This window comes from Cyprinodon variegatus, unplaced genomic scaffold (genome assembly GCF_000732505.1).
Source record: "Cyprinodon variegatus isolate N-32 unplaced genomic scaffold, C_variegatus-1.0 Scaffold201, whole genome shotgun sequence".
Classification (NCBI taxonomy): Eukaryota; Metazoa; Chordata; class Actinopteri; order Cyprinodontiformes; family Cyprinodontidae; genus Cyprinodon; species Cyprinodon variegatus.
This window is the reverse complement of record NW_015150654.1, coordinates 250,948-271,504: the sequence shown is the minus strand read 5'-3', so window position 1 is coordinate 271,504 and position 20,557 is coordinate 250,948. Positions and strand designations below refer to the sequence as shown.

The following is a 20,557-nucleotide window of genomic DNA, read 5'->3' as shown; positions in this document are numbered from 1 at the left end:
TATATATATATATATATATATATATATGTATGTATGTCTAATAACATATAAATAAGTTTCTGATTATTTATAGCATTAATAACCAGTGATTCAATGAAAAAATTATGCCAATGTTAACATCCTCTAATAGTACCGTTGCACCTTTAATTAAACTGTCCTATTTGTTTTTACATCCTTTTTTTTCTTCCTAAATGCTCATCCAGTTTTTGTGTCATTTTACGGTGCAGTCATGACAGTTAACGACCCAAGCATGTCCATGGGTATGATGTGAGTGTAACAGAAACCTGCTATATTTGTACGTCTTCTTCTAGTTCATAAATAATCTGAGGTGTGTTATTTAACATGCATATTTTCATGTCACTTGACATGTGCCTATTTCAAAACATCTAGTCTGATTGAGTGTGTATTTAAGGGTGTTTGGTTTGACGCAAGTGTTGAGCGGCCCAGCTCTCCATCAGCTAATGAGCTCGCCCACTTTCCTCTCTCTCTTGCTCTTTTCGTCCTGTAATATATTCTCTGTGGATAACACGGTCCTTTTGAGGCCAGGGATTGTCTTCACAAGGTGAAGTTTTATGCATCCTCTTTAAATATTTCTCTCAGATCCTCCCTGTTAGACAGCATCCAATTTAAGACAGCAACACACGTTCTCATATGGAAACAAACACACCCACATCTATCAGATTGGATATATTTTGTTTTTCTACAACTCTGTACATTTGCACCTGAGATTGTATATGTGATACAGAGAAAAATGCAGACCTGCAACATCCTTAACTCCCTGTTGCTATGGCAACACATCTGGTATAAGAGACACTAATAGGTCTCCCATACAAATTAACCTACGTGGACTATTTATAAAGGAAATAACACATTTAGCTACAATTGGAGATAATTGGACAATTTTCTTAAATTGTTTTAAATTTGTCTTTGTCGAATTAAAAATTTCTCAAATTAAACCCTTTTTATTGTATCTTGTTTTCTGTTGCTGACATGTAATTTTAGGTTAAAGTTTTTTGTTCATAAACATGTTGTATGCTGTTATTTTGACTGGATGGAAGTTAGAGAATTGAGTTAACAGCAATGCTACCAATAGCACAGTAAACCTATGAAGAATCGATATTACTCTTGTATTCAACACTGCACATTCTGTAGCCCTAATATATTTACATACCCACTAGTTCTGTCGTTTAAGGCCATTGCAGCACTCTCAAAGAAATGCTTTATCATTTAACAAGAGTATTTATGCATGTCTGATTCAAGGTTCTGGTCAAATCCCCTCTCAGGGTATTTGCTATTGAATTCAGAGGTTTCCTGAGCCAGAGGGATCCTTAAGTCAATTGAGTTATTTGAGTTGAAAGCAGTCAACTTTCTTTTATTGAGTTGAATAGGCCCTGAAGCTCTCTGAGATAGACCTACTTTTTTCAGCCAGTAATGCAGGCTTGAAAACTCAGATTGTGATTCATTTGATTCAGTATTTCTATTAATTAGAAATTTAAAGAACTAATGATTTTCAGACAAATTTGCTTAAATGCCAAGTATAATCGTATTTCTGAGTTTTCTTTTTTATAATTTAAAAACAGCTTTGAAGGTCACAAGATGGACTCAGATTTAAACAATAAATTGTCAGTACATTTAATTTGACCCCCTAGCATGGATGAAATTTGATTTCGGTAGTGGGGGGACCCAAGTATTTTTTTATATAACTCATATATAAGTTCAGTGTGTTTTTGAGTAGATCTTCTGTTTGTTTCCTCAACTTTTGTCAGCCCTGAAACCAACCACTGACAGACCTTAATTCCGTGCCGCCTCAGATGTTTGTAAAGCGAGCATCTTAGGAATGACAGCCAATCACTGGCAATTTTGTGGGTGGTCAAAACTCAGGGCAGTGGGCTTCAGCTTCATGTTTAGCTGCGGTTTTCTGCTAGGTCCTAGTGCTCGATGATTTAAAGGTGTACTGTAGCTTAACTTTGTTTAAGCCCCTCCAGCACCACCAAATTATGTCCATGCAGTTTAGTAAAGATTTGTGACATACTTCCTTAATTAAAATTTAAGATTTCAACCTGCAATTTAAGAACAGGTATTTGTTAAGGTGACAACATGTGTACAGAAATAATTGTTTAAATAAAACTCTTCAGAAGTATGATTTTAGTTTCCTCTATGTTTTTTATAGTTTCTACAACTGTGTTTTAGCAATAGCATAGCATAAAGTCATTGAAAAGATTTCACAGGGTTGGGGCATACAGAAAGGAATCCTTGACTATTACACTTTAAACAGTCTCTAAATCCTTCAGAGTTCTGTGTTCTCCTTTATGCTGTGAACTGCTTCAGCTCAGTTCACAGTTTTTTTATGGGATTCATGCCCAGAGCCTGAAATCACCGTAGCAAGAAGTTTGAGTTGATTTATGGAGAATATTTTTTTTTTTTTTAAGAAATAGACAGCAGTAACCAGTCGATGTTTATGTATAGAGATGTAAAGGCGATCCTTTAGAGCCTGTGTCCTGAATGAGTTAGAGGTTTCCTTGCTTCAGCCCAACTGATTTTATTTATAACTGATTAGCAGGCTTTTGCTGAACTGGAGTAATTTGCATCAGGTGTCTTTAAGCAGGGAAACTCTGAAACCTGCAGGACTCTTGAGGAATTACTTTGGACAACCCTTGTCTAAATTTTTAATAAAAAATGCCTACAGCATCACAGATTGTCCACCATACTTACTCAGCATGAGTTTCCTGTTTATCTGCTTACTACTGAAACTATCCATTTTAATATCATCTGACAAAATGTCTTATTTGGTTTTTTTGTTGTTTTTTTTTTATTCTCATAATGGCTAAGAATAATTCACATGTTTATATTTGCAGTGGTAGTCTTTTTTTATTATATTTTCAGACCACTGGTTTACATCTTGTGTTCATTTCAACAACTTGATGACCATAAAGATGCAATTCTATGCTTCAGTTCTCTTTCTGGTTAGGATATTGTTTTACCTCCTTTTCCACTCTACTCAGTGTGTATTGTAGCAATATAAATATTCCTTGTCAAGCTTAATATCTTCAAAAGTAAAGAAACAGAAATGAATGAATTAATAATTAGAAGTTAATTAGCAACTGTGATATTTGATAAAATTGAAGCAGAAACTAAGGGCCTTTATGTATTTTGTATTCCAAAAAAAATGTGCAACACAGGTATTGTTGAAAAAATAATTTATTTTTTGCCTCAAATATGCAGACCTAAATTCCTTCCTGTAAGCTGTATATGTGTGTTGTGATATCGTGTGCGATAAAACTATAATAAGAGAAGAATTGATCTTGATACTTTTTCCCTCATATTTTGGGATGAATGAATGTGACTAGTACTGTATTATAACCTGCATTCTATCATATTAACATACACTCACCGGCCACTTTATTAGGTCCAATTTTGAAGGAACTGAAGTATACATGCAACTTTATATTTTAAAGGTTTTTCACATTCCAGCCACAAGATGTTTTGTATTTTGTTTGGATTATATCTTGCTGGAAAAACATAGTAGTTACTTTTTTTTTTGGTGCATTTAATATTATGCATCATTAAGAATATATACTATATACTATATATATATATATAATAAAATTTCCCTTTTACTCATAACTTGAATCCAGCGCAACCAACCCATCAGTGTGTCATTTCAGTTTCAAGTATAGAGTTTCTAAAAAGCCCGCATAGGTTTGTTAGAGAAGATTAGTGATAAAACAGCATCATGAAGACAAAGACAACAACAATATCATTGTGCACAAATGTGATCAACAACAGGACAATGGAAACCTCCAAAATCCAGAGTAGCAGCAGAGGGCCACAGCTCAGGTGGGGGGGGGGGAGATGTTAACAACCATCACTTTTTTATTATACTAATAAAGCCTTCATGGAAGAATGCAAAATATTAAACCACTGCTAGATAAAAAGAACAAAAATCCTATTTGACAGAAGCTATTTAGCAAAAAAGTAACAGAAGCTGCTCTGGTCAAAGTTGTCCATGTTTTCCTCCAAAGAATCAAGTTTTCTTTGGAGGAAGACATTTATACTGCACAATATACTTTATTTCCAAGGTTAAATGTAATAGAAGCAGCCTCATGCTGTGAAGATGCTTTTCTCCAAAGATCGGGGAGCCAGTCCGATCTTAAAGTATAGGTACTTAAATGCATCTAAATTCTGGATACCGACATTTGTTAGGTTTTACCTCCCGCAGAACATAAATATAAAGTCCAAGCTAAAGTAAAATGTTTTGTATAACACAGGTGTCAAACTGCAGTCCTCAGGGTGCTGGAACTTTGAGAACTTACAATAGCAGGCATGAATCAGATGATTAGGTCTTTACTCTGAAGAACTTAGATGCATTTAAAAGAGGTAATTCAGTGATATGAATATGGGGAATCCACTAACTAATGGACATCAGTCTTTGAAACTCTTGAATAAGAGCAAAGAATAATAATTTGATAGACTGGTTCACGTGACATTTCATCTCAAGGACTTTACAGTTCACCAGGTCATACAGTCAGATTGATTCAAAGTTTTCTATCTAAGGAAGACCAATTGATTGCGTCGACTCATTTGACTCGAAAGCGCTCCCTCACACTACAGTAAGCATGCTTGTAATGACAGTGGAGAGGAAAAACTCCCTTTTAACAGCAAAAAAACTGAACCAGGCTCAGTGTGAGCGGCCATCTGCTCCGACTGAGGTTCAAGGAGAAAGAAGCAGAGATACTAAAATCAACTGTAAAAGGCGGCCCCATCCAGGAAACACACTTCCAGGCAGACGAGCTCCGAGCCAGCTCCCATGTCAAAGTATGAAAGAGAGCACATCCAGTTAGTCACAGTCAGAGAAACAGGACCACACTGAAAAACAGGCCAGTCTCCAACATCTATAACCAAAGGTGTTGATGGAAGCAGCACAGCAGATATTTCTCCCCAGGATGGAGTCACAGCCAAACAGGAACAGACTAGGCGGAGCTACTATAAGAAAAAGCAGAGAGAGCATAACATTAGAGATTGAACTAACAAATACTGCAGAGTGGGAGAATAGAGATAGAATGAAGTACAATGATGAGAAAGGGGTCCCTATGTCCTCCAGAAGTCTAAGGCTATAGCAGCATAACTATAGAGATAGCTAAAAAAAAACTAGTATTCACAGAAACTGTATATGCAGTCCGATATAACTGAAGCTGTTTTATATAAAGAAATATAGAGCAGAATGTAGACCACACAAAAAGTTAACTTAAAAGGACAAGATATAAACCCAACCTGACCTCTTCAGGTATTTTGTTGTGAAAAACTAAATAATTGTTTCACTTTTCAGTTTTGTATTTCACATTTGTATTTAGTTTGATAGTGTCAACCAACCTGTAGCATGAATATCTAAATTTAAAATTACACTGGTGAAAATTATGCTGGTGATTTAATGCTGACGTGAAAAAGTTAAAGATTTCTCATTTGTTTGTAATTTTACTTTGAAATATTTTTGCCTTTAAGTTACTTTTACTGTAAAAGAAAAATAAACTTTAAGGAATACCATGTTGATTTACAAACTGGATATTAATCCATTGTTGATGGATGGTAAACATGCAACATTATGTACAAATTAATTAAATGGTTTCTTTTTCTTTTCATTTTTCTCCACAGAAACCTGTCGAAGAATCCTCTAACCACCTTATCATGGCAGCTCTTCCAGCACCTCCAACTCTCTGAGCTGTAAGTCTTCTCTCATCTGTCTTACTGGCTTTTGTTTGTATTTTATTACGGCACTCTATCATTGTCCTCAGCACACTATCAGCCTCTATACAAATTGTCTTGGCTGCATACTATTATAATTCCTGCGTTTGTCGTACACAACCTTCAATTTGTCTGAGCACATCTGAAAGACCAAACCTTATAGGCATCATTGTGATCCTATAAGTCATTAGAGGATGTAATAAATTTGTTTAAAAGAAAAATGAAATAGATGAAAAGGGGGAGGCCATCTGACCCCATTTTCTTGTTTGTTATGAATATTTTAGGGATCGTTGTGTATATGAAACGAGTTTGCTTTGACACCCAATGGGGAAATAAACATCGTTATGGTGACCTGCGTGTAATGCAAACATCATTATGCCTGCTGGTGTTGTCCATTATTTGAACCTCTTCTGGTGCTCTCTGTATTGGCCCTGTGGTACATAAAAGTGAGGTATCTGGATGTGATATGAGACTATTTCAAGAAGACCTCCTTATAGTGCTATTTTCAGAGGTAGAAGCAGGGCAGATCCGCTGAGAGCATTGGCACAATGCTTATCTCCAGCTCTCTTGTAGCTACAAGTAGTGGAAGAGTTAAGAAGCCCCGCTCAGATGAATGCCATGGTTACATATTTTGTCATTAAGCTTTTAACTTATCTCTGGGTTCTTAACCCAAACGAACAACTCTTCTTATTCATTTTGCATACAAAGAGGCTTACAGCAAACCCTACACCAGAGCTGCACAAGTGTTGCCTCTCAATGGGCTGTCATCAGAGGCAGATGGGCTGCTGTCTTCTTCACAGCGCTTGTTAGTGGGCCATAAATTTCTTCTTTTCTCTCAAGAACATAACAAATTCTGCTCTTATGTTTTCTTCCCACCCAATAAGCTCCACTTTTCTGTTGTTTGTCATCTGCCTTTCCCTCTGTAGTCCTGTGGTGTTAACTGAACCATGGTTCCATTTCTAAATAATGCATGGTGTGAGGTGGAGGAATCATTTGCTGCAAACCGTAGGATGTTGCATTCTCAAATTTGCTAATGCTCAGGTATTCCGGGCTCTGAATACTTTCTATATTGTGTAGTAGTTTTTTGTGGTTGTTCCTGTTAAAATTATACCTAAAATTGAATTTTGTTTCAGTGGCTTTAGGAAGAGTAATAGCCTACCTTACTGTGTTTTTCACAATGGACATGTTTGACCAGCATAAGCTTGACTGTGGCATATTTGCAGGACAGGGGGACATTTATAAATATTGCTACTGGAAAATCAATAAAACTGCTGCTCAATTTCTTTTCAACAGTGACTCAATATTAATATTAGTTTTCTACAATCTACAAAATGCAGAAGCTTTGAACACCTAGTTACGCTGGATGTTGGAAAATGGATGCATGATTTGCTTTCTGTTCATTTCAGGTGACAATTATCTAACCTCTTGTGTAGATAGAGCATAACATCTAATTACCAGATGGTTGGTATACTTTCAAACAAAGTACATACCAAATATAGTCTAGAAGTCTGTAATCCAATTTCTATTAAAAAAATGATAGCTGGATGAATTTTGAACCCTTGGTAATCAGGATGAACTGAAATTGTCATGTTGCAATTTCTCCACTCAGACTACAATCACACCTCTATGCTATGGTGTCATGTTGACAAATTCGGTACACAGACACAGTTAAAATGAGTAAATGATTTAATTTGTAAGGATCTGGCAATCTAAAACGAGCCCCAAAGGGTGAAATGGTGACAACGTTATGAACTGGAGGGACTGGCAGTCAGTCAAATTTGTGAGCAAAGGTCACTAGACACAGACATCACATCAGACACCCGTTAGTCTCTCTCTCTCTACTATTTGTTCAACCACCAAGATTGTGACATAAATTTCATCATTTGTTCATACCCTCTGGGGTTTTGCCAGGGCTTTTTGTGGATCTCCATATGTTTGACTGTCCGTTGTATCGATTTTGACTGATACTTCTTTTCAAAGAGTGACGTCAAATACAAAGCATCTAAACCAAATTATGAATCACAATGTATGGAAAAGAAAAATGACAATGACATTGATGTGTGAAACTTTACTGCTTTTGAAAATTAAGATGTCAGCTTTGGAAAAGAAAGAGACTAAGACTGACCATCCATCAATCCATCCATCCATCCATCCATCCATCCATCCATCCATCCATCCATCCATCCATTGCTTAAACACACCATTTCAAACTAAATGTCACAAACCCGATATACCAAATACACCCTATACCAAATGCTAGTACTGCTGTCAACAATTTAATATGCATCCTGTTTGTTTGGTAACCTCCAATATATATTTTAGACTGACTTCTGACATCCATACACTCATATTTCTTTCTTACCAACTGTGCCCAGTAGTGCAGGATCACCATCAGATTCATCATCATTACCATCAGATAAATGGATAAATACAGACTTCCATCATGGCCTAGTTGTTTGCCAAATTACATACAAATCAGGCAATGTATATTTATTGAGATAAGAAAAAAATTATGTACAAATTTATTACAGTCATCAAAATGTTTTAATAGGATTTTGTAATGTTTTACTTTATTCTTGGTAACTCAAATTGTTTTGAGTTACCAAGTATATTTTAAGTTTCTTAAAATATACTTGCAAAAATTACATGTCTGTTAGTATATGATTGGCTAGTCATCTGTTTTAGAGTATAACAGAATAGGAACGTCACTGAAGAAACTTGCTTGTAGTTTCTTCCTATGAAGAAGCTGCCTAGGGTCATCCTTTATGTCATTCATCTGCAGAGACTCCAAGGCCATCTCAATCAAAGATCCAGCTTTCCTCATAGGCATGTTCATCTCCTTTAAGTCATTGGGTCTGATGGTGTTACCATTAAAGATTAGGGCAGAAGAGTTTCAGTTTCCACAAGAGTCTTATGGGAGATCTGCAGCAACGAATAGGATATACTTTTCTTGTAAACAACTTTACTCTGCTGTCTGTAATCCAGACTTTTGTCCAGCTTGATACCAATCTGTTTTCACTCCTCCAGAACCTTCACTTCTCCCCTTTGATAGTATACTTTTTTTGATATGTACATTTTTTGTCTCTAGTCCTACTTCTTTTGAGATCTACAATCATGTTCTTTGTTTACTTTTACATTGAATATGAAAAAAAAAATCCCACACAAAGTCATACACCAGCTTGTTTCTTCTCCAACTATGGTATACCAGATAACTGATGACACCTTTCTGAATTTTATGAGAATTCAAATTAATACAGAGTGAAATTCCCCATTTCCACTCCCTCTCTGAAACCAATCTGTGCCGAGTTCGGACCGAGCTTGGATCAGTTAACAATGCAGAGCTTGGTTCTTATGACCATTTAAACATCATGCTAGCACGGTTCCTTGCCTCCTATCAGCGGTCCATGATACTACAGTTCTCAATTAATCAAACAAAAATGGCGCCACCCATAACATTCAGGAACTTATGTGCCTAGATAGCGTCCTCTGCCCACATTTCAACTAGAGCCTCTGTCTCTGCATCATCCCTGGTCACACCACGCTCTTTTGATGCCATTTATTGTCCATAGACAGAGAAGAAGTTTCTGTTGTAAACAGGTGTAGAGATCTGGGAATTGCAAAGCCAGAAATGCTGGAAAACCCATGAAATGAGTCAAATGACTGTAAATAGGAGATGACGCGGTCTGCTCATTCGCTCTTTGTTATCAGAGAACCAAGCCACAGATTAACCATGACGAGCCCTGTGCTGAACTGGTACTAGATTTAGCGCGGTTCGGTTGTGTCTGACATGGTCCAGTTCAGTTATTTTCCATTTACACTCAACACTTATCTCGATTACCCTGCTTGACCCGTTCTCTGTATGGTCTTACAAGGGTAGAGTAAATGGGCCTAAAGGGAGCTCTTCCGGTCTCTGAGAATGATATTCTCTGGACCAACAGCCTGGTTCTGGTTTAGCCTCTCAGGCTGCTTCTTTAGCTTCAGTCTTAAAACATACAGATGGGGGGACAAACGGAGCCCAAGCATAACCTGATTTGGCTGAAGACAATAATGAAGAAGCAGCAGGAACCATAAGTGAGGCAGAAGACGAACCATCTGAGACGTGACAGGAAAGGGGATGAATGTCTGTTGGCTTGGGGCAGGAAAAGAGGATGCTGAGCTTCTTCTTAAGCTGAACTAATTGAACACTGGGTTAAGTTATTGGCTTTTTCTAGACTTCCATCTATCTGATACTACTTTCGCTTAAAGCCTGTGATCGCCTTTATCCCTGACCAAACATTCATTATTTAGTTCAGCTGGGCCTTGCTTTCACTTTCTTCCTGTGAACCTTTTTGCTGTCTCTAATCTTGATGTTAAATTATTTAATAATTCCCTGTCTTCCCCCCAGAGAGATAATTTGGGATAAAAATGTGGAATCATGAACATACTGGATACTGTTAAACAACCTCAAAAAGCAAGTCATATATATATATAAAAAAAAAAAAAAAAAAAAAAAAAAAAAAACCTTTAAAAACTAAAAATTACATTTTGAATTCAAAGTAAAACCTTAAAAAGAAAAAAGAATAAATAAATGATTACACTGGCTGATTTGTTAACACTTAAATGACTAAAATCACATATTAACATAATTTAACTTTGATTCCTAAACTTTGGTGTATATAAACATTTGAATTTAGAGTGAACAACGATGGTTTCAGTTTAAACTGGTTGTGTTATGTCTTCTCAAAGAAGATGACAACATCCTTAAAGGGATCTAAGTTTACCCTGAATAAATTAATCCCACACAGTAAATAAATATCTAACAGTAAAAAAGGGAGGCTGATGGAAACAGCTGCCAGAATAAGTAATTTATGCAGATTTACACTGAAAGGAAACCACAACATACTCTAAAATTAAAACAGTACAAAAATATATATCTGTTGAAAAACAAGGGAAAATTTGTTAGATGAAAAGTTACTCGAGTAAAAGGTATCTGAACTAAAGATCACTTAAATACAGAGCAGTAGGTCATGACATCTGATTTGTTTTGTTGAAATGATTCATCCAGACAGTCAAAGAATATGATAATTCTGGCATTATAAAATTAAAATAAAAAAGAGAAAGGAAAACATATGTAATAACTAAAAGAAAAAAGGTAAATTGTTAATGATTAAACAAACATTTTAAAGTATTTTCACTTTAAAATATAAAGCTATATAGAACAAAAAAAAAAAAAACTTTCAGTAGGTCATTTATATTTAAAAAGAAAATTCTTCCAGTCTTAAAATGTACTGAGTACTGTAGTTTATACTGTATTCACCTGACCTAGAAAAATTTCACAGAAGGTTTTATTGGACAGAATAACAAAAACAAAATAAAAAAAAGTAAAAAACATTTCAAATATAGATAAAGAAATGTGTATCTAATTAAGTTTTTTGCTTGTTTTAATTTTTTGGAGAAAAAAACCCCAAAATAAACAAACAAACAAAAAATTATAAGGGGTTAGATAAGTCGTACATTTTACTCCACTAGTGATACTAAAGTAATTATGAATAAACTACAGTGCAATGAAACCATGTTTTCTTTATTGGCTCAAGTAATACAACCAATTCAGTGTAACGTTTAGCTATTCACTTCTGCATCTGGACATCACGACATGGTTCTAATAAACTAAATGTAGAATTCCAAAAAAAGAGCCTAATACCAACCACTAAGCATGGAGATGGAAGTATAATGATTTGGAGACACTTTAAAGGTTATTTACCATAAAAGATCCTCCCATGAACTAAACCATCTATCACAGAGTGTTAGAGAAAAATGTGAGACTATTTATCCACAAAAGCTGAAGCTGAAATGAAACCTGCATCTTAGCAGTTATCTGAAACAGTCAAGTAAATCCACAAGTGATGGGAAACTATTAGGAAATGAAAGGTTCTAAGCCAAGTCAAAGCCATTTTCCTGCTCTCACAGAGATACCGTTGGCTGATTCCAAATAGGCTGTATATAAAATAAATTCCTCAAGTATCTTCCAGCTAAAAATGAAGAGTGAGACAGCATTTCCTGACACTGATGTCAGAGACTAGTAGACAACTGCACAAAATATCTCACCAAAGCTATTTATAGCCAAAGGAGTTAAGATGAAGTACTAGTAATTTATTTCCTAAGTCAAAAACACATTTTTAAATATTTTGCCTAATAGGTTGACAAATCAACATGTTAATATTTTCTTACAAATAACTCAATAACAGGGAGTCCTAATCTTTTTTTAATGTATGTTTTAAAAAAAAAAAAAAAACGTATGATATTATGGTCTTTTTAATAGTTCTGTATAATTCAACAGTTAATTGAACTGAAATTGCTGTCATCTTTATCTGGAACTGACTGAAATGACTGAGATCTCTCCTTAACCAAATCGCTCCTAAAGCTCAAGGGGCTCGATTTTCTCTGAAACTCAGTCCTGTCCCTTGAAGCAACGTTTTAGATGTGCACAAATGGTGCCTTTGTTGTCCTACATGAAAAGCAGGGCGAGGGTGACGCTGCCTGAATGCCGATGAGCAGCGAGGCTTCATGTCTATTCCATTTTGTATGTTTGGTTAAGAGGTGTCAGTCGGAGCGGCGTGGCGGCACAGGCGTTCGTCTGGGCATTATGCATGAAGGAAACCATGTGGAATCAGGCCCCACTAATGGGAAATGAGTCACTCCATCACGGGCAGAGTATGCGATATGGCCCTGACATCATTACCCTCCTCACTGCGTATGTGTGTTCATTCGGCGCCGTATTAGCTAGGTAATGCCATTCGTTCAATCAGGCCAAATAAAGCATGCTCAGTGAGAAGCTAATGTCTTTAATTATTAGAATAACTCAAAATATAGTATCAGGTGATAAGAATCCACCCATGCTGCTCAGCCACACAGATATTATGCAAATTGGGGAAGATCAAACCTGCTGAAATAATTTCCTTATTATGAGACAAAAAGAGAGCATGGCCCTTCGCCACCACAGTGACTCTTAAACGTGTTATCTCACTCACTCTTGGCAAGGTGACTATAATTGCATTTCTTTATAAAAAAAAAATCTCTGCAAATAAAAAGAGCAAATTTAAAAGCAGCAATATGATGCTGACAGTTACCTGTGATTTGTGTGAAATGATTTGTACGCCTGGAATTACCCTGCAGGTCCTTATTGAGCTTTTAACAGCCATCTCTTCAGTGATGAATTCATTGTGCTCCATTCCAGTTAATTCATGTTCTTCATAATTACTACTGATTTTTCTGAATAAGGCCTGAATAAAATAAAGGCAGAAAGTTGTGTTCATATACTAATTATAGTTGAAAAACCATTAATTAATACATTCCAGACATGCAGACCAAAAGAGATTATGAAATGGGTGCAAGGCACAGAGCTTCAACTGAAATCACTGTTATTAAACAATGTCCTGTTTTATGAAAGCGTTGCTGATTGGCCCTGTTTTTAGCTGTAAAAGGCCTTTTCTGCTTTAAAGTTCTACTTTACACATAATTAACTTGCTATAAAGCATGTTTCACTCAATCAAAACTGCTTTGTAAAAGTTAATGAGGTGGATTTTTTTACTTCCCAGCAGTTTTGCATTTCATGTTTTTTTTGATAATCTAAATTCAGCTTCTTATTCCAAAGCTATATCACAGAGCTATAGGGCTTTAATCAGATCTAGTGGAACGAGCTAAAGTCTGTATCATGAATCACTATCCATCTTCCTCTGATGTAAAAGATTAAGCTACTATTTTGTCCTCTAAATATAAAGGTGTGTTATTGAATAATACTATGTCCTGTATGTCCCATTTTTTAAAAGTTTTCCTTCCTTATAAAATAAAATACTTCAGCTAAACGCACTCAGTTACAAAACCACTCAGAACTCCACTACATTTCCATTGGAAGCATTTTTGGTAGCTGGTAGCAGTGGAACAATAAATTCCACTAATAGGAGAAAAACCTGTTAAATTTGTAGCCATAACTTTGAGTAACCAAACCTGTCAGAATAGTTCATCCATCCATCCATCCATCCATCCATCCATCCATCCATCCATCCATCCATCCATTTTCTGTCACTCTTACAGCTGGGGTGGCGAGGGGTGCTGGTGCTTATCTCCAGCAAAAAAATGGTTGAGGGGCAGGGTCTACCCTGAACAGGTCTCCACTCCATCGCAGGGCAAGACAAACAACGATTCACACACACTCACACCTTTAGAGAAGCTAATTAACAGTCATGTTTTTGAACTGTGAAGCCAGCGTACCCAGAGAGAACCCACACATACTCAGGGAGAACATGCAAATGCCATGCAGGAAGACCCCGGGCCGGGAATCGGACCCAGAACCTTCTTGCTGCAAGGCCACCCACTGCCCCGCCGAGCAGCCCTCAGAATAGTTCAGTCCAAGTTTAATAACTCTATGCTGTGCATTTTAATGTGATTCTAATGCCCAAATAGTACTGAAATAATCAAAGTCAATGAATGATTTGCACAGCTTTAACTGTGTATTTCTAAACTTTTGTTTAGGCAACACAAGGCACTTTTAGTTATGTAACACATCAGTGGCAACACAATTCAAAATGCTGTATAAAAAAATAGAAAAGAGCTTTAAAGTAGCAACTGAGAGGCATCACAAATAGTAAAAGAAAATAACTTAGACTTTAGACTTTGTATACACAAAGTGTACACAAAACTAAATTTTGTTTAATACAGCTTTCAGACAGTAAATGAACATTTCCATTCCATAAAGTGCAGCAGTGATTAAATGTAAACAGCGTGGTGAAAAAAAGAAAAAAAAAGTAGTAAAATAGTGCAAGAATCACATACAAATGAAATCTTTTAACAGGATTATAGATCAAGAAAGATAAAAATCATTGATAATTTTTTTTTAAATAAGAATATTATGAAAATGGAACAAAAGTTAGACTGGAAACTTAGCTAATAATATTTAGATGACACAACCAATGAATTTTGGATATTGATTTAAAGTAACCTGTTTAAAGTAATGGTTCTGGGTGTGCAAGGTAACAGCAATCTGGATCAACTGCAGCTCTATGATCAACTCTTTGGGCAAACCTGTGAGGACGGCATTGCAGTAATCAGCTCTACCAAGGAGCTTATTTAATCAATGTTCTAATAGTTTTTTAAGGTCCTTCTGAGACATTGGTCCTTTCAATCCTCGAGATGTACTTTAGGTGATAGAAGGCCAACTTTGTCATTGTCTTTATGGGCCTTTGAAGTTTCAGATCTGAGTTCATCCCTAGACCCAGATTGCCAAACCGGTGTTTCTAGCTGTATTAATTAAAGGTTTTGAAGATTCTTCTTTTGTCCACAAATTTTAAACCCAAGTTCATCTTGATTCACGTAAAGAAAACTTAGCTACATCCATGCATTGATTTACTTCAATAGTTTCATAGTCACCATTGTAAAGAATAAAAAATATTAACAAATTATCGAGAGAAGAAATGATCGATCGCTTTTAGGCACTGAGAAATCAGGACTAATAGCTGCGATACTGAAGATAGCAACTGTTTTGTGCCAAAGAAAGTACCATCTTCAAATTGATAGATTATTTGCAACATCCATGCGTTCATTTCTTTTATTCCTCTTAGAATCTAATCTGTAGTTGATTTTCCTCATTTTAAAACATGCATTACTTGAATTGATCAAACCTGAATGTCAAAGTTTCAGATTGAATAGATCATTTTCAAACACATTTATAGAATTATAAAATTGGATTTGTGAAAATAAAAACCCAAAGGCAGCCTTTTCGGATGTATTTTTTTTGTTTGGACAACCTTACTTCTGTATAAGACAAGGATAAAAACTACAAGACATGTACCTATCAACCAGTGGCAGCTGGTGGAGTTTTCTCCAGGGGGGGCTATACATTCAAAATAGATTTATAGTGAAAACCAATCAAACATATACTAGTTATCACACCAGGATATTTATATAAGTGCCAACAACAACACAAATTATAAAAAGAAAACATAATTTCATTAGCAGGTTTACTTTTTCTATATAGATCTTGAACTTCTGAGGCTTTGTGAAGGCAAATCTGTGTTTGCATTGTCCAATATTGTTGCAAACTTAAAAAAAAAAAAAAATATATATATATATATAAAAAAAAAAATATATATATATATATATATATATATATATATATATATATATATATATATATATATTTACACACACACACAAGCTTAATAATGGTTAAGCTATTAGTCAGCTTTATATTTTTCAAATATATAAAAACTATTTGTTTTCTGACAATGTGTTTATGTATAAGCAATTATGCAAATTAACAAACATCTAGTAAATTCCATGTTAATCCCAAATTGTTCATTCTTCTTTGCCTTTTCTGAAAATTGCTTTTAATCAGTCCTAGCTGTCTTTATACATGCTGGGTCAGACCCTGACGTTTAAAAAAGGAGGCAGGGAAAGCAGAATAAAGTATTAGCCTCACTACATGCTGCTAGCCAAGCCTTCTTGCTAAACCAGGTCCTGGAAAAGAAAGTTTTTTGCACCATTTGTCTCCAATGCTTCTCCAACCCCAGTGACTCAACTCGACCTGTCAATCAACCGCAAAACGTCTGAGTTGCGGCGGGAGGTTGCAAGCAAATTCACTTCCTGACAGCTCGGCACATCAGAGCTGCGGTCCGAGCTCTCCTATACCTTTGTATTGCAGAGGAGTTTCTGCGCATGGATAACTTTTAACGAGAGTCAGTGGGCAAAGATTTTTCCCCCCTAGGGCGGAAATACGTCACCAATCCCATAAAAAAGGAATGACGCTTTACTAGTCATTAAGGATTAAAAATTTATCTTGTACATTTAAAAAAATGTATATAGATATATTTAGAATTTTTTTACATTTTAATGTAAGATTATTAAAAAATATATGTATATGTATATATATATATATATATATATATATGTATATATATATATATATATTTTTTTTTTATTAACCCTACACTTTAAGTTTACACCTTTTAAATATACGTTAGGTTGGGAAACCTTTAATTTTATTTGTGAAACCCATAACATGATGACTCTTAACAAATTATAACAACATGGTGGAAATACTTAAAATTCAAAAAGAGTTATTTTACATAATGAAATACCATGTTTGTACTTCAGGTTTACCAGGTAGTCTTTGCCAAGCCTTACAGAGTGCAAGAGCACAACAGCTGCTTTGTTTTTTTCAGGTTCACTGCACAGATATTTCACCCTCACTGCAATATATTAATATTGCTAACAATAGCAAAGCTATCAGGAGAATCTCAATAATCTCAAGTCTTTTGTGGCTTGTATGAAAGGCACCAATATCACATGGTGGCTTTATAATAGACGACTGCTGTGTGCTGCCTCTGGATGAGACGTAGATAATCGCCTCTGTCTCTTTGTCTCTGTGCCCTTTAGCCGAGCAACTGCAGGTACTGCAGAGTGCTGCACAGCCCTGCCAAGGGAAAGCCAGAGCACGGCAGCAGGGGATGAAGGGGTGGGGGTGGGAGGGGTGGTGCTAAATGCTAAATGTGCTGCTGCAGCTTCCAGGGTGATATTACCGGAGATTACTTGTAGCAGAGTTAGGAGCATTGAGCATTCAACCAGAGTGTCAGTTTTCCAGGAAGCTTATTCTTTCTGGTCTCCAGAAAAAAATAAACAATCTGCTTCTTCTTTTGTAACTGGCACAACCCACCTGAGGCAATGTGCATAAAGAATCCCTTCAATCTGTTGGTGTCTATTTTATCTTCGATGGAGCAGCCAGTGCAAAGTCAAACATTTATGCCCCCTGCTGCTAAATTCTCTATCCAAAACTAAATATTGAACTTAACTGAAAAAACAGCTTAAAGAAATGACATTTATAACGTAATAGTGGATTCAAGGACTTTGTATAGGTATTTATGATAAATGACTCATGCACAATAGTCACTGTATTGCTGCAATCTTTTCCTGTATTGACCTTCAATGACCAATTATGGACATCCTGACAGCCCCACAGAGAAAAAATCCACTTATTTTGATTTTGTTTATTTTTAGGTTTTTTTTTTGGGTTTATTTTGATTGAAAAATGTATCATGTTAAATTAACTAGTATTTTAATTGGAAACGTAGCACTATGGACACTGTAAAGCTTCATTCATCAATTAAGGCAGAACCATACTTTGTTTCATTGGATATAATTCAAGCAAGACTCAGAAAGCAACAATGAATTTGAACTGGAAAAAAGAAAAAAATCTTAACACCTCCTCCCAAGATAGATCTAGATAATCTGGTGTCAAAAAATAGATTTTCTTAAACTACTTTGTAAAATGTGTAATAGTGTAATACAGGCGTTCATACAAACTAACATCTTTAATTTCAAATTTGCATTACAATATATTGGTATGAAGTAACTTATAATCACTTATGCGCTGCCTTCCGAAACATCAGAGATATGAAGTATGAGATATGAAGCAAAATCATACTACGACACATTTCTTTGGATATTTCTAAATGATATGTCTCTACCCATGTAGCATGGTTGTCACAGCTCTAAAATGCCAAAAAAAAAACATGCGTTTGCTCGACTAAAATGAAATGCATATATCACAATTAGAAAATGGTGGTGCCATGCAGATGCTCTGTCTGTACTTATGAAGATTAATTTAAAATCATACCACAAGCTCTTGCCTGGACACCTCTTGAAGCTCATTATGAGAATGCCAAGAGTGTGCGAAGCAGTAATCAAAGCAAAAAGTGGCTACTTTGAAGAACCTACAATATAAGACATATTTTTAGTTTTTTTTCACACTTATTTGTTAAGTATATTATTCATTGTTAATTCATAGTTTAGATGCCTTCAGTGTGAATCTTCAATTTTCATAGTCATAGTCATAGTCATTTTCATAGTTATCCTGAGATAGCTCAGGATAACCTGAGCCACTCTAACTGTAAGTTTTATCAAAAAGGAAAGTTTTAAGCCTAGCCTTAAAAGTAGACAGGGTGTCTGCCTCACAGACTAAAACTGGTAGTTGGTTCCACAGGAGAGGAGCCTGATAACTAAAAGATCTGCCTCCTATTCTACATTTGGAAATTCTAGGAACCACTAGTAAACCTGCAGATAGACATCAAAGTGCTCTGTTTGGGACATAAGGAACAATCAGATCTCTGATATCAGATGGAGCTTGGCCATTTAAGGCTTTATATGTAAGAAGGAGAATTTTAAATTCTATTCTGCATTTAACAGGAAGTCAATGAAAAGAAGTTAGGATGGGAGAGATATGATCTCTCTTTTTAATTTTCATTGGAATATCACTAGCTTCTCTCTATGAATGCAATGAATGCGTTTGGTGTGGATAATCTCAGATCAAGTATGGTTCTTCCAAAAAAAAGTATGTCTTGGGAAATAAAAATAAAAAAGCGAGAAATCAGACATAGGAGGAGCCTGCAGGGACATTGACTGACAGCAAACAAAAGTACAAATGGATGGAAAATGGTCGTACCACAGAAAAGCCAGCTGTATGCTAAAGCAATAATGCAGTTCTACAATGATATGAAAAAAATAAATCACATTTCGGTATATTTGGCTGGTTCACATGGGGAATTTATTGATATGTCTTATGAATGATTAAACTTCCTATTTTCAAACACAAATCACCCTGACTGATTAGAAACCATGCCCAGATTCTAATTTGTCAGCCTCCTGCTGAACAGTGGAAAGTGAACATTATTTGGTTGAGCGAAAGCAACAGCAGCAGACATTTGCCACCTCCTAGCAGCATCTGTTTATTAAACCCATTACTTTTGAATAACTGCATGTCTGTTCGTCACTCTGCTGCTCAAAGCTGTCAGAATAAAATCTAATGATGTGACATCTCAGCTGTATCTTTTCACAGTAACTATAAAAACAATCAGACTACCAATAGACCAGTATGTATTACATGTGTTATGTATACAGTAAGAGCAGTACAAGAAAAAAACACTGACAATACGAAAATGTGTATATTAACACATCTAGTTCACTGAATACTAATTAAAACTGAGCTTTTGATGGATGGATTAACTTACAAGAAAAAACTAGTAGCTTAGTATTATTGATTATTGTCTGTCACCATTGTGCAAATTATAACACATCAACTTTTTATTTTTTATTTTCAGACTGTGTGGGCGAATCTTTACATTAGATGCCTATGCATCAGGGAATTGAAGCAGAGCTGCAACTAATGATTAGTTTGCAAATTGATTAATCTGTTAAACATTTTTTTATTATTCGATTAATTATCCGATAGCCAAACGTTTGCTTAAAGAAGATTTTTTTAATGTAAGTAAATCAGTCGCAACTAAAACTTTTCTACTTGAGCGTTAATATTTTTTTATCTTAAATGCAAAAATTTTCATTGCATGTTATATATGCTGGGGGAGTCAGTATGTGAGCTAGAGACTACAGCTCTGATAGGCGATGTGCTGCTTTGCAGCTTTTACTGTGGAAGGGTGTGCTTGAATGGCCAGTGACATTGTTGAATTATTAGCTCTTAAAGGCTCATTAAAATCTTTTCATGTAAGCTGCAGTTTCACGACAACAGGAATGTCTCATTGAATGAAATGTCTGGATGATGATTTACTCTACACATTATTTCACCATTATGTGTGTTTTATCACAATACTACCTTACATATTGAAATATAACTTTTTATAAATTTGAAAACATGGAAAGATAGTTATTAAAAAGCAATTTGTTAATGGAGACCAAAAAGTACTCTATGTGTATTTAATCATTAGATGGCATAGATTTATTACCACAATTTTATTTTGAATTATGTGAGATTTGATTTACATTTATGCCTCAAAAG

At 35.5% G+C, this 20,557-nt stretch overlaps 1 protein-coding gene across 2 annotated transcripts in view; it reads left to right on the top strand.

The window, feature by feature from the left end:
• The window catches only part of ntrk3 (neurotrophic tyrosine kinase, receptor, type 3), a 340,701-nt gene that overhangs the window by 130,494 nt on the left and 189,650 nt on the right, over positions 1-20,557 (top strand). For both annotated transcript variants that reach the window (XM_015379852.1, XM_015379851.1), the window contains exon 4: positions 5,650-5,718. In XM_015379852.1, the coding sequence (XP_015235338.1) occupies positions 5,650-5,718 (69 nt within the window). The remainder of the gene's footprint in view (positions 1-5,649; positions 5,719-20,557) is intronic.